Source organism: Vombatus ursinus, unplaced genomic scaffold, assembly GCF_900497805.2.
Source record: "Vombatus ursinus unplaced genomic scaffold, bare-nosed wombat genome assembly UNPS02014820.1, whole genome shotgun sequence".
Classification (NCBI taxonomy): domain Eukaryota; kingdom Metazoa; phylum Chordata; class Mammalia; order Diprotodontia; family Vombatidae; genus Vombatus; species Vombatus ursinus.
In genome coordinates, this window is record NW_020954598.1 from 4,493,922 (window position 1) to 4,507,354 (window position 13,433).

General features: G+C 42.7%; 1 protein-coding gene across 1 annotated transcript in view; it reads left to right on the forward strand.

The window, feature by feature from the left end:
• Positions 1 to 10,670, forward strand: part of VOPP1 (VOPP1, WBP1/VOPP1 family member) — a 193,663-nt gene extending 182,993 nt beyond the window's left edge. The window contains exon 5 of the mRNA XM_027837076.1: positions 6,983 to 10,670. Within this exon, the coding sequence (XP_027692877.1) occupies positions 6,983 to 7,164 (182 nt within the window). The 3' untranslated portion in view covers positions 7,165 to 10,670. The remainder of the gene's footprint in view (positions 1 to 6,982) is intronic.
• The last annotated feature ends 2,763 nt before the right edge of the window (positions 10,671 to 13,433 follow it).

Here is a 13,433-nt window from a genome sequence, read left to right on the forward strand (position 1 = left end):
AAAGGAAAAACATTTACTAAGTGCTTTCTCTGCATGAAGCATTAAGAGCTCGAGATAAATAGCAAATCCAGAGTCCCTGCTCCCCAGGAGTCACATTTGAAGAGGGGTAGAGGATACGTCAACCAAGGAGACTTCATGTTTATGCTCAGTTCTTGGCAGATGGCAAAGCTAGAGAGGACTTGGGCAGGGAAAACAGCAGGGCAGATGGCAAGACCCAAAGGAGCATGGGGAGTGATGATAGGGCAGGTGAGCCCCCAACCAAGAGGATAATGGATTGGGAGTGGGCTCTCTGTCCCCAGTTTGTAGATGAGGAAACCGAAAAAGAGAGACTACGGGATTGCCCATGGGTACTTGGGCACTAAGTGTTGGAGCTATGCTTTCAGCCCAGGTCTCTTTGGACCTCACAGGGAGATACTGAGTCATGCTGTTTTTCCATTGCACTACACTGCCTCTCACATGTTATTGGATTGGTTTTCACATTGCTCATGAAACCACAGAAAAGAAACTAGAAGGAAATGTAGAGATCTACTACAGCTTCCTCATTCTACAAAGGAGGAAACTGAGGCCCAGGGAAGAGAAGTGACTTCCCTAAGGTCACTCATGACAGAGAATCCAGGTGTCTTAGTTCGCCATTCCAAACCTCTTTCTAGTCTATCAGTGGAAGTAGGAATGTCCTAACAATTATATTATTTTGCACTTCCATTTTTAGGGAATGGAAACATTCTTGTTTCACGAACAGAGTGGCATTCAAGTTGTCATTCCTGATCTTATCTCAACGATCTCCTCTCTGACTTAGCTGCTGTTTCTTACATGCAGCAGGTGCCACCTCAGTGTTGGGTGAATTGAATAGAGTTAAATTAACAGTCCAGAGGGAGTTTCAAAGTGTGATACAGTGAGCGCTAGATACAGACAGCTCCCGGCTTAAGTATGTTCGTATATTGGTGGATTCTTCTTCAGGGAAAATGAATTTTGAGTTCTCAGATAATAAATAGGAGTGAGCCCACAAAAGTCAATTTACCTCATGATGTAGCTGAATTAATATAACACTAGATGTAAACAATGTTAGAGAAGGGACCTTGGTTTTCATTTAGGCCACTGTTTTCAAAATGTTTTTTTTGCATGTCATCTTCTCCATTCAGTTGTAAGCTCCTTGAGGGCAGGGACTGTCCTTTTTGTATCTGACTCATAGTAGGTGCTTAATAAACGTTTATTGATAACTGATTTCCATTTTATAGATGAAGAAACTAAGGCTTGATGACAGAAGTGATTTGCCCAAGATCACCCATTTAATTAGAAGCTAGCAGCAGGCCTTAGGTCTACTGTCTCTTTGTCCAGTAGCTTTTACCCTGTAATGCATTGCCTCAATCTCCTCCAGTATTTTGAGGGGCAAAAAATAAACAATAAAAATGTGATCCTCACATAATTCTTACTCCTACTACTTCCCCTCCTTCCTTTATTTGAAAGAGCAAGAAGAAACTTCCAGAAGAAGCTTGTCTTACTAAAATATTTTGTCCTGATCAGAGAATGTGTGAAAGGAACAATCACTGATGGGGGAGTAAGGGAAAGAGAAGTTGGTACCTACTCTTTTACAATATACCAATCAGCTTTTTTTTTCCCCTCTCAATTTATTTTCATCTCCCTCCTACTTCCCTGGGCTAGAGGTCTAGTAGTGTTGCTTTCTAATGCACCTCCAATCCTGCCGAGACAAACCATTAAACTAAGGTCACAGCTGCTTATCCGTCCTTCTTTCCCTGAAATAAATAAATGCGTTTATGTTTCAAACCTGAAACTTGAAAAGAAAGTACTAAATTTAAAAGTACCCTGTATGTCATCTCCATCTGTGGCTAGGAACTTAGCCATAATCTTCCTGCAGTCATTCCCTCAGATGGCATTTTCCAAGAATATAAGGGAAGTTGAAAGGGATATCATAGCATGCCTAGATTCCAGTTAGCTTTGCAATGTGTTGACTTTACTACTATTCTTGTCTAAGTTAGAGAAGAGACTTTCAAAAATTAATGAAAATTGCCAAGGTGGGAGAGGGTCGAGTCCAGAAGTTCTTTCATCAGTCCTTCAACTCTAGACTTTTTGAGTTAAAATGTCAGGGGAGGTGGGGGGGGGGGCGGAATCAAGGCAGGAGTTTCAAGGAAGAAGGAATAGTTCCCTGATTCTGAGAGCAGAAAAACATTATGATGGATTTTTTTTATTTATGAGAAAATATTAAAATTGACATAAAACAAAAAAAACAACCTGAAAGTAAATCAACAGTGTCAGCTAAAATAATAATGGTAATATCAACATTATAATAATGATAGCTGGCATTTCTATAGCACTTGAAGATTTCCAAAGCACTTTACAGATGTTATCTGATTGGATTCTCACAACCCTTTTGTCAGGTAGTTGCTATTATTGATCTCTGTTTTACAGATGAGGCCAAGAGAGGTTAAGGCAGGTAATATGCTGATAGCTATAACCCTGAGGGATCATTACTGAATCTGGCTGCCTTAGATGCTTTAAATCTTAAACATGAGAATTGGAGAGATGAAAAATAGCATTTTGGTAACAGGGTATAGATTGTCATGATAATAAGGTTTCGATTCAACTTCATATTGTCAACACTTAAATTCTAATTCCATCCATCTTCCAACTATTATCAAAGGCTAATTGAGAATTCTGTAGTAATTTGATTCACTTAAATTGAACAAACACTTATTACATGCCTAGCAGGAGGCAGCTTGGTGTAGAGGAGATTTAGGAACAGGCTTTGGAGTCAAGAAGTCTTGGCTATAAGTCCCACCCTCCAACACATGCTGGCAATGTGGCCTTGCATAAGTTGATTAACTGTCCTCTCAGTAAATATGCCAGCTGTTTCTCTAAGACTAAGTTACCAAGTAGGTGCCGACTTGCATTGGTACAGGGATTTCCTCTACCTGGAACTCTCTGCACTAATAAAATCACAGGTCTGGTCAAAAGAGGGGGGAAAAAGTGCCTAATGCTGTGAATGAGACTCAGTGTTTAAATAAAACAGTCCCCAATGTCATGAAATTTAAGGGAAGGCTCTAAAACCTTCACAGTTTGCTGCAGTCTGTCTTTCATGGCATCTGTACTCTGTGCATCAGTATCCAGTGTATTATTCTGTAGTAACGTAAATTCAGTCAGGTGCCCATATTAAGTGCATACTCAACTTAGATGTGGGGAAAGGGGCCTCTGGATCAATGGTGACCCCAGGGGCTCTGGTAACAGGGGGTTCAGTCTTCCACAGGAGCTGATGGTAGCTGTCCCAGTTCTTCATCACAGAGCCGTAGTCAGTCTGGGTCTCTGGCAGGTTGCCATCCATGTTTTGTGTTGCAGTCTGACTTTTGCAAGGTCTGAATTTACTGTGGCAACAGATGTGGTGAAGAAGAAGGAAGGAAGAGGAAAAAGGGTAGTCTCAAGTAGGAAATACAGTTGGGAAGGGATGGGCTTTGATGTGATGATGACAGACACCTTCAAGTCTAGGAAGTGTCGGGACATTGGAGGGGATGGATGGAGGACCATTTGTTGTTAAAGGATGTGTGTAATTCACACATCCTTAAATCAGAGAGACTCATTGTGTTGTATTATAAAGTAGGATACATGTGTTCAACTGTACAGGGAAGGGGATATCTACCATCAGTCTCTACAGGACTGAGTAGATAGTCTCTTTTCCCAAAAAGTGTGCACCAGAGATTAACCTGCAAAGCAATTCTGCCAAATTCCCTGAATGACTCTTTGCTCTGGAATGACTTCCTGTGGGTACCATTCCATGTGGGTCACTGCTTTGTTGCCAGTGCCCTATCAACTGTTTCTCAACGTCCTTATGTTCCCTGAATTTCTTAAGACTCATGGTATAAATCCACACCCATAGCAGGATATTCATCAATCTGCCAAAGCTGATTTAGAGCTAGGAAAATGTCAGTCCTAGAGCATTCTGACACATTGTCGAAATGTCTTTGCTTTGGAAGATCATCTGGCCCACAGGGATGGTGTTAGAATAAATGAGGGGATCTGCCATAGATCCAATGCTTGGCACTCCTTGAAAGCCGACATTCTTTACACCTAAGGCATTATTACTGTGCTGTCAGACATTGCAGAAAACATGTCAGAAATGAGAACACACAGCGTACATACAGGCGCCTGCCTCCATGAAAAGCTGGATTATAAAGATCTCTGGGGCTTCAATTAGGCACAGCTTGTCCACAAGTTTGAGCTCCCTGTTTGCCTCAGTTTGGTTATGGTTACCCCCAAGAAATGTATGCTGTGTCCGTGTATTTGTTAATTCAGTGATTCACTGAACAAGCATTGATTATGTTCCAATTGTGTTCTCAGATTCCTAGATTTAGAGGTAGAAGGGAACTTGGAGACCATCTAGTCTAGCCTCCCACATTTTGCGGATGAGGAAATGAGGTCCAGAGGGCTTAAGTGACATGTCTAACTTCAAGAATACTAAGTTGCAGAGGTGTGCTATTTAAACCCAGCTCCTCTGACTCCAAATCCAATCATTTTTCTGCTGTGCCCAGATGAGGTTGAACACGATTGAAATGACTCAACAACAACCACAAAAATGAGAAGGTTGGAGTAGCTTGGCCTGTAAGTCTATGGTCCTTTGACATTTCAGAATGATAAAATTTTAGAACTGGAAAGGAGCCTTAGAGACCATCTGGTAAAACCCCTTCATTCTATAAAAACTGAGATCCAAAAAAGTCCCCTAGTTTGTCCAAGGTTGCATTGCTAGGTAGGGGTGAAGGTGGGATAAGAACCCAGGTTTCTCCTGAGTTCAAGCCTGGAGCACTTTGCACCATTATCATCTTGTCCCTTGAGGAAGGAAGGAAAGACGAACATTTCCTCCTATCCTACTCTCAGTTCTCTGGCCACCAGAGTATGTAGGTGAAAGTGAAATGATGGGGTGTTCCAGTTTCCTTCCTCAGGCCCAGGAAATATCTGTGCAGGGGGAAGCACCATCTCCCAAATCCATCCCCATCTCATTTCCTCATTCCGGAGAAAAAGGGGATCTCTAGCAAGGGAGGGAAAGCTAATTGAGGGCTCCTTTACTCATGGGTACTGCTCTTCCCAGGCTTGCCAAAGATGTTCATTGGATAGCATCTTTCTCTGTAAACTGAGGCTAATCTGGATGATTTGTTACCTCCTTCCCTGGGCAAGTTAGCTAATTACGGGTTGTGATGGGTTTGTAAATCTATCCAGCCTAAGAATGTTGAGTGACAAGTGAGAATGAGGCCCCTCAATTTATAATCATTCCACTTGTACTTGGAGAGAAGAGCTCTCATGAAGCAATTACAGGCATACAGTGTGGGAGGGAGCGGGGACCAGAGGTGTCTTCAATTTTCAGTGTAAATCAGTGGGCATTGCTTAAGTGTTGATCATGGGCCAGACCCTTTGCAAAGCCTTAAATGAAATGATCTCTGCCCTCAAGGAACTTCTATTAGGGGAACAATGTGTATACAAATACAGATGGGAGGAGTTCCCAGTTATCCAAAGATGTAAGGAATTGGAACCAGAAAAAGGCCAATTTAAGTGAATCCTCTCAAAATGAGGACCAACCTTTCATAGTAAATGGTATTTTTTAAAAAAAAGAGCTAATTGGCAATTTATCTTGAAATATAAAATGAAAAAATATGAAAACAAGTTTAATTTATCATATTTAGCACAAGTAAGGTTATAATTGAAACTGTGCTTTAATCCTTAGAATGAACCAAGTGTTAATTGGGGGAGGGGGTTTTTGGCATAATTTTTCTGGCAAAATTGTATGACAGCACATTACAACATCCTTACTTATGACTTATAAAGATGGCTATTTTTGGAAAAATATATTCCAGGGTTTCATCAATTTTCCCAAGGAGCTTTTCTTAATTCTTTGATATGCAAATTGTTCTCTTTTGAAGTGCCTGAGTAAAATCAGCCAATTAGAAAGTAAGAGAGTTATGGGGGGGGGGGTTGACTGGGATAGACATTTTTGTTTAGGGGGAAGAATGCTTGAATGGGGACTAATTTTCTAAGTGACTAATTCATTAGCAAATATTTTTCATGTTTTGCTTCCCAAGACTTGTAGGGAGGTAGTTTGACATAGTGGGAGAGCCCTGACCTCTGAGCCAAGAAGACCAGGGTTCAAGTTCACCTCAGTTGACTCTGGACCTGGAGATAGTCACTTAACCTGTACTGGGAGAGGGAGTTCCCTTCACAGATTCAGACCAAGACAAAATACAAAGTCGGAAGTGTGGGATGACTTGGATAATGAATATTTGGATAAGAATCTCCTGTAAATGCAAGCTATGTACTAATATATACTAAGTAATGTTGGAGTGTGGGGCATCAGTTACTGAGGTGATCAGGAAAGAGAAATGGGAGGTGTCATGTGAGCTGAGTCTCAAAGGAAGTCAGGGATGCTAACAGATGAAAAAGAAGAAGGAATGCATCCCAGTCATGTGATAAAGTCTGCTCAAAAGTACACAGGTAAGAGTTGCGGTGTCACTGTGAAAGGCCAGTTTGGTTGGAATATAGAGGACAACTAAAAGGAGTCATGTGCAGTAAGCAGGGATAGCATGGTAGAAAATGTGCTATACTAGGAACCAAGAGACCTGAGTTCTGGTCCTGGCTTTGCCATTCACTAACAGTATGGCTTTGCACAGGTTCTCCCTGGGCCTCAGTTTCCTCATTAATGACCCTTTCAGCTCTGACTGTCTTTCATCCTTTTGGGGAAGGCTTTATTGTTGTGCCAGATGCCCAGCTAAGATCGCAGGGTTAGATCTAGAAGGGGCCTTAGAAGTTATCTCAACCACCCCACCACTACCTCATTTTACAGATGAGGGATTGTGGTCCAGGGGAGTTACACCAGATTACGCAGCTAGCAAATAGCAGAGAGAGGGTTTTAACCCATGTCCTGAGACTCCAAATCCAGCAATCTTTCCGTTTGTGCAATGATTATATCCTTTTTTCCCCCATTTTCTTTCAGGAGCCCAGCAACCAGGCATGCCGTATTACACTGACCCTGGAGGAGCTGTGATGAACCCAATGGCGATGGCTTTCCATGTCCAGCCCAACTCACCCCAGGGCACCCCAGTTTATCCACCCCCACCGTCCTACTGCAATACGCCACCTCCCCCCTATGAACAGGTGGTGAAGTCCTCCAAGTAGTGGTGATGGAAGGTCAGGTGATTTGATGCTGTAGGAAGAAGGCACCATGCGGTAGTCACAGGGAGCTGAGGGAGGGGGCCTCGGCATTTCGGAGATACTTGTCCTTCTACCCTCCCTGTCCCCATCAATGTTAGTCACAAGGAATGATCTTATGGGCTGCTTGTGGGTCCATTTTCCTTTGATGTCTTCAAAGCAAGCACAATGCCCCTTCTGAGGGTTTTATGGAGACCTCTCTTTTAAAGTCACATTGTGTGTGTGTTTGTGTTTTCTGTTTATTTATTGTTTCTGTTTGTTTCCCCGGCTGTTGAGGCACCAGGGCTGAGTGCAGTAGTTGTTTGGGGGTCTGTCAGGGCCACGAGACATTTCGGTCTGTGCACTTGGGGCAGCACCACTCAGTGGTCTTCTGCAGATCTGGGAGGAGGAAACACAGATCTATAGGGAAAGCTAGTCCAAGCAGCCCCCGGAAGGCACAGATCTTTCTTTCCTGGTTTTAAGGGCAGAGAGGAAACAGCAAAAAAGATGGGGCCTGGCATTTCCATGACAAGCTTTGTTCTGCTGGACAGAAAGGTCCCTGGCCTCAGGAAAACTCAGGTCCTGCTCAGCTCAACCTCTGACCTATCCACTGGTGGAGAGACGAGATGTGTTGGGATCACCTGTTGGCAGCGGCTGTCCCGTTAGCGATTCTCCCTTTGTGGCATTGATGTCGAAGTTGTTCATGCTTCTTTCTTATGAGAGTGGGAAGAGGGGAGACGAGGATATCCATCTTAAGAAGCCTCTACATAACTTCACCAACTACATTAACACCCCAAACATTTCATGCTGGACGTAAAAGTAGACTAAAGAGCTAGTAGGTCATACTTCATGTAGGGTAAAGATCAGGACAAAATGAACTACCCACTGATAGCCTGAGGTTCTCCAGAAATCACTAAGGGATTTGGGAATTCCTACAAAAACTGTCTCTGGCACTTAGCCATAGATAGGCATGGTAATGTGTTTTTAAAGCCAATGTCCTTGGGGAAAACAGCTTCCCTTCACCTAGGGCGTATTGGAAAGACCATTCCCATGGGATGATGACGATGATGACCTTGTAGTCCTTCAGTAAGAACTGTGAATCTGAAGGAGAGAGAGCCACCTCTGGACTGATCTTATGTTGGTTTCCTATGTCTCCTGTCAGCCATCCCACCCCTCCCTATGCCCAAAGCTCCCCCTGTTTCCTTCTTGGAAGCAATGCTGTTCTCTGATAGGTCTCTGGGTAGAAATTGATCAACAGCTGCTGAATGATCACTCCTGGGTTCAGAGGCATTTAGTAAAAGGTATTCTCTGAAACTGTAGAAAATGACTCCCTAATGGTTTTCTAAAATAATTTTTATTGATAGCATTTGTTTTTACGTCACCTACATTTCCCAATGAGTCCCCTCTCCCCACAAGAGCTTCCTGTATAACAAAGAATAGAAGGAAAACTAACCAACAAATTGAAAAAAGTCTGATTTTATATGCAGTATTCCACACTCATAGTCTCTCACCTCTGTAAAGAAGTGGGTCCCATTGTGTTTTATATGTCTTTTGAAAGCAAATAATCAAACTCCACAAGGTTGGGACTTTTTCTAAGAAAGCTTCCTTCCCCATCTTGTCATCGCTAATCCCGAGTGAACCCTCTCTGAGGGCCAAACATTTCTATTTCTTACATTACTTCTCTTGGGAGCCTGCGACCACCCCATCACACAAACACCAATGCTGGTGCCCAAGTGTGGACAGTCAGTCAGCCATTAGAGTCATAGAGACACAACTAGGAGTCTTGGTGACTGTGCTTATTTATTAGCTCCGAGGCAAGGGGCTTCCTAGGGATCTCAGGCCTAGTCTCTGGGGCTCTCAAATAGGGGAGCTCTAACTGGGAAAGAGATGAGAATCCTGAGATTACAGGTGGATTTCTGAAAAGCACAAAAATCTCTAAGGATTTTCTTTTCCCCGGTAGTTAAGTCAGCATGAAACCTGAGGCAGTCCACATGTGATTTAATTCAATCTCAGGATATGCTTCAAAAATATGACTTGGTGGGTAACAAACATTCACTTTCCTAGGCCCTGGTCTCCAAGTCCAGTCCAAGGGGATGAGACCCTCAAACAAAATGTTTTTCTCTAGGGTTGGTTAAGAGAACTCAACTCAGATGTTGCCCTGATCTATCACTTAATGCCAAAGGTGAGACACAGGCCACAGAACACCCCTCCCATCCACCAGGTATTTACTTTTCCTTACACGTGGAAAATACCTTTTTGAAATTGCTAACTGTAACACTTGAGTAGACAAGTTTCTGAGGTTTATTCTTTGCATCCTAGAAAAATTAGCTCAGCTTCCTATATCCAACTCTCCCTAGAATAGGAGTTTCTAACCTTTTTTTTTAATGTCAGAGACCCCTTCTCAAGAATAATTGTTTTTAAAAATTTATAGTTTAAGAACTACATTTCAGTTAGAGATTACTGATAATAAATCTGGTTTTTTTTTCATCCAAATTCATACTGCATCCTTCCCCGAGCTTAAGAATCCCTGCCTTATGGGAATTTTATGTGCAGCACTGTGTTTTGAGGGGACCCATACGTATCTAAAGTGAAGTCTTCTTTGGGAATCAGAGTGTTTTAGGGAATTCTATTTTGACAAAGACACGCTAACAAAAAGAAGGAAGCCCCAATGGATGGAGATGAAATTTGCCCTGCAAGCTTGCTGCCAGGAACCATGGCCACCCTGGGCTGCTTCAGGTTTCTGGAACCTAGCCAAGGTGCCCCCAGACTCATATCCTGGATGTGAAGAAAAGGACTACACAAGGTTCCCACCTAAGGAACAAACCTTTGGGTCAAAAAGTCTACTTTTCTCCTGGTTATGTGTGCAAATATACAGAAATGCATATAGGCATAGACATATGCATATTAATATTTATACACACCTATTTTGAACAAAGAAGCAATGTCATCGGGCTGGCTCCAGATCCACACAGTCCAGCTCAGTAGCAGTCAAAGACCCAAATGGCCATGAGGAAAGCTTTTTGGGTGGGGAGGGGTGGGCAAGAGCCCTAAGATACTAGAAGATTGGTGGTGGTCTACAGTTTTCTATATTATTATACGTGCAAGAAAAAATGTTTTCCCAGAAATATGGGGCAGCACCCAGTTACAGTAAACTTTGATACTGTATATTGAAATTCAACTTCTGGGGAAGTTTTCCTACAGTTCTCATTTCCTCTGTTAATGTCGGTGGATTCTACCCACCTCTTCATCTTTTAACAGTGAGCTCAGCCTCCTAGTGTGGTGAAGTCATTTAGCCCCTATCTAGCGATACGGCAGAATCCATAGGCAAAACCCCAAAGTCCCTTATAGGTTCTGTGCATGCTTTTCTTCTGCAAAACTTTTGATGATTTGTTTCTTTTTTTCTTTCTATTTTTAGTAAAAAAAAAATAACAATAATAAAGTACCTTTTGATAGGGTCCTGTTTCCTATGTATGCAAAATAAAAATGAATTTGGGTGTGTGCCTCAATTGTTTTGCTGAACACAGGGAGTGAGGTTCCACATATTTATTAGGCACCTGCTGAATGCTAGACATGGGAGATTCAGAATCAAAAATGAAATGGTCTCTGCTCCTGGGAAGCTTATGTTCTATTGGAGGGAATGTTATATATATAAAGACAGTATAATAGAAAGAAAGGAGATTTAAAAAAAAGATCCAGGCCAAGTGGTCTGGGAATCTCTGAGATGGGAGGGAGTGTTAACTGGGGCAGGTGGGGGAATCAGGAATGGTCAGTCAGAGAAGGTGACATCTTAGCTGAGTCTTCAAGAATTGTACGAGGTAAAGATGAGAAGACTGTGCATCCTAGGCATGATGGACTGCCCTGGGGAATGCATGGATCATGGCACAATAGGGAGAGTCCTGAATTCGGAGTCGGAGGACCTGAGTTCAAATACTAGTGCTACTCCTTGACTCCCTGAAAAGCCTTGAGCAAAACACTTTGTCTCATCAGGCATTAATTTCTTCATCTGAAAAACAGGGGGATCTGATGGCCAACCACATATACTGTCCTTGAGTTGCAGATCATATATTTAGAGCTTGAATGGATTCAGAGACCATCTCGATCTAACCCTCCATTTGAGAGATGAAGGAATGGAGGCTCATGGGTGATGAGTAAGTTGCTCTGAGATTCCACAGATATGTTAGAGATGAGAGAATTTTTTTTTTGTGGGGGGGAGACTTGATCTCTCTATCTCACCTAGGTTGAAGATTCAGCAGCTACTCAAAGGCTTGATCTCACTTCTGATGAGCATAGAAGCTTTGACCTGCTCCATTTCCAACCTGGACTGGTTCAGCCCTCTGGCAGCCTGGTGACCTTCCTCTCCCAAGGAAGAGATCATCATATTGGTGCTGGACCTAGTGTAGACAGCCCGCAGACCTTAAATACACTTCAGCTCAGAACTCCTGTACTCAAGCCATCACCTAACGTACATCTCTCCAGTATCTGGGACTACAGTCTTGCATCACCACACCTGGCAAAGATGAGATTTGAACCTCTTATTTCTGAGTCATCCATCTTTCCATTGTAGAAGAATGGTCTTGATGACCTTCAAATCTGTCATCTTACGATCTTAAGTCATCATGTAGAGTGATTGGGGAAATGGGTAATGAGATAGAAAAGGTAAATTGTGATTAGATTGTGGAAGAACTGAAGAATGTATTTTATCCAAGAGGCCATAGGGAGCCATTGAAGGTGGTGGTGGTAGTGGTGGTGGAAACAGTAGCATGATCACACCTGTTAGGAATGCTTCTTTGGCAGTGGTGTGGAAGACAAATTGGAGAGGAGAAAGACTTGAGGCAGGGAGGCCAGGTAAGATGGTAGAGTGAGTAGTGATGAGGAAGCTTCTAGATCCTTTTCTCAGGCCCCTTGGACTGTAACTGAGATCATGTTACATTTCTAATACTTGGCTATCCTGATGCTCATTGAACCCTTTCCTGCTCAGACAGTCTTGTAGGGGCTTCATGGGTCTAGCACAGTGTTCTTCATGGTGCTTAACAAATTCATGCTGAATGAATCAAAAGCACCAAAACAACAATACCCATCAGGCCCAGCAGTTGGACTGTGGGCTGAGCACTTCTCTTCCCTTCTTGTTTACTCTGTGGGGCCCTGAAGTCAGACCTGCAACCTAGCACCAAACCAAGATCTTTGCTTAGAGTCATCTCTGTGATACATAGAAAGGGAGATAGGGTGGAATCATAGAAGGAGCCCTAGATTGGGCCTCGAGTTCTGAGCTCCACTACTGATAAGCTGTCTGACCTTGAATGGGACACTCTTTTGGACCTCAGTTTCTTCTTCTGTAGAAAGAAGAAACTTAGTGTTCTCTAGTCTCTTTTACTCTGATGTGCTTTTCCATTTTTCTCAATCGACAAGCATTTATGAGACAAAAGTGAAGCAGTGCCTGCCCTCAATGAGCTTACATTCTATCAAGGGAGACCACATAGGTACACACAAAGTAGAAGGTGATTTGAGGAGGGTAAACACTCAGCTGGGGGAGGAGGCAGATCAGGAAAGGCTTCATGTTTTGAAGGAAATAGATTCTAACAAAAAGAGGTGAGCGGAAGAGCGGTCCAGGAATTGGAGACCACCAGTGCAAAGAGAGGGAGGTAGGAGTGTTGTGTGTGAACAGCCACGAATGTAAAGTAGAGGGCCATAATGTATAAGAAGACTGAAAAGGTAGGAAGTAGCCCAGGTGTGAAAACCTTTAGATGTCAAATAAAGAAGTTTATATTTGATCCTAGAGATGATACAGGGTGTTATCTTAGTTGATTGTTGTTAATGAAGAGACCTATCAAGCCATTGGAAACTCAAACATCAAGTCAGATCATGGAGCACAGAAACAGGCAGAACATTTTCTGGATCATAGGTCATAGATAATAGAGCTGGAAAGGACTGTAGAGATAATGTTTTTTGATAGGGGAAATTATGCTTGCTTGATCTGCCTGAGCTCTTTGAGAAGGGCCATTAAAAATCAACAAACATTTATTAAAAGCCTACTGTGTACCAAGCACCCTGCTAGGAGCTCAGGATGCAAAGGCAATCTCCCTGCCCTCAGAGAGCTCATATTCTGATGGAGGAATACAACCGGCATATCTAGAAGGCTATGCAGAACAGACAGATACAAGATAAAATTGGTGAAGGTGGGAGGGAGGCGCTAGCAACTGAGACAACTAAGAATGACTTTATATACAAGGTGGTGCTTGAGCTGAATCTTGAAGGAAGCC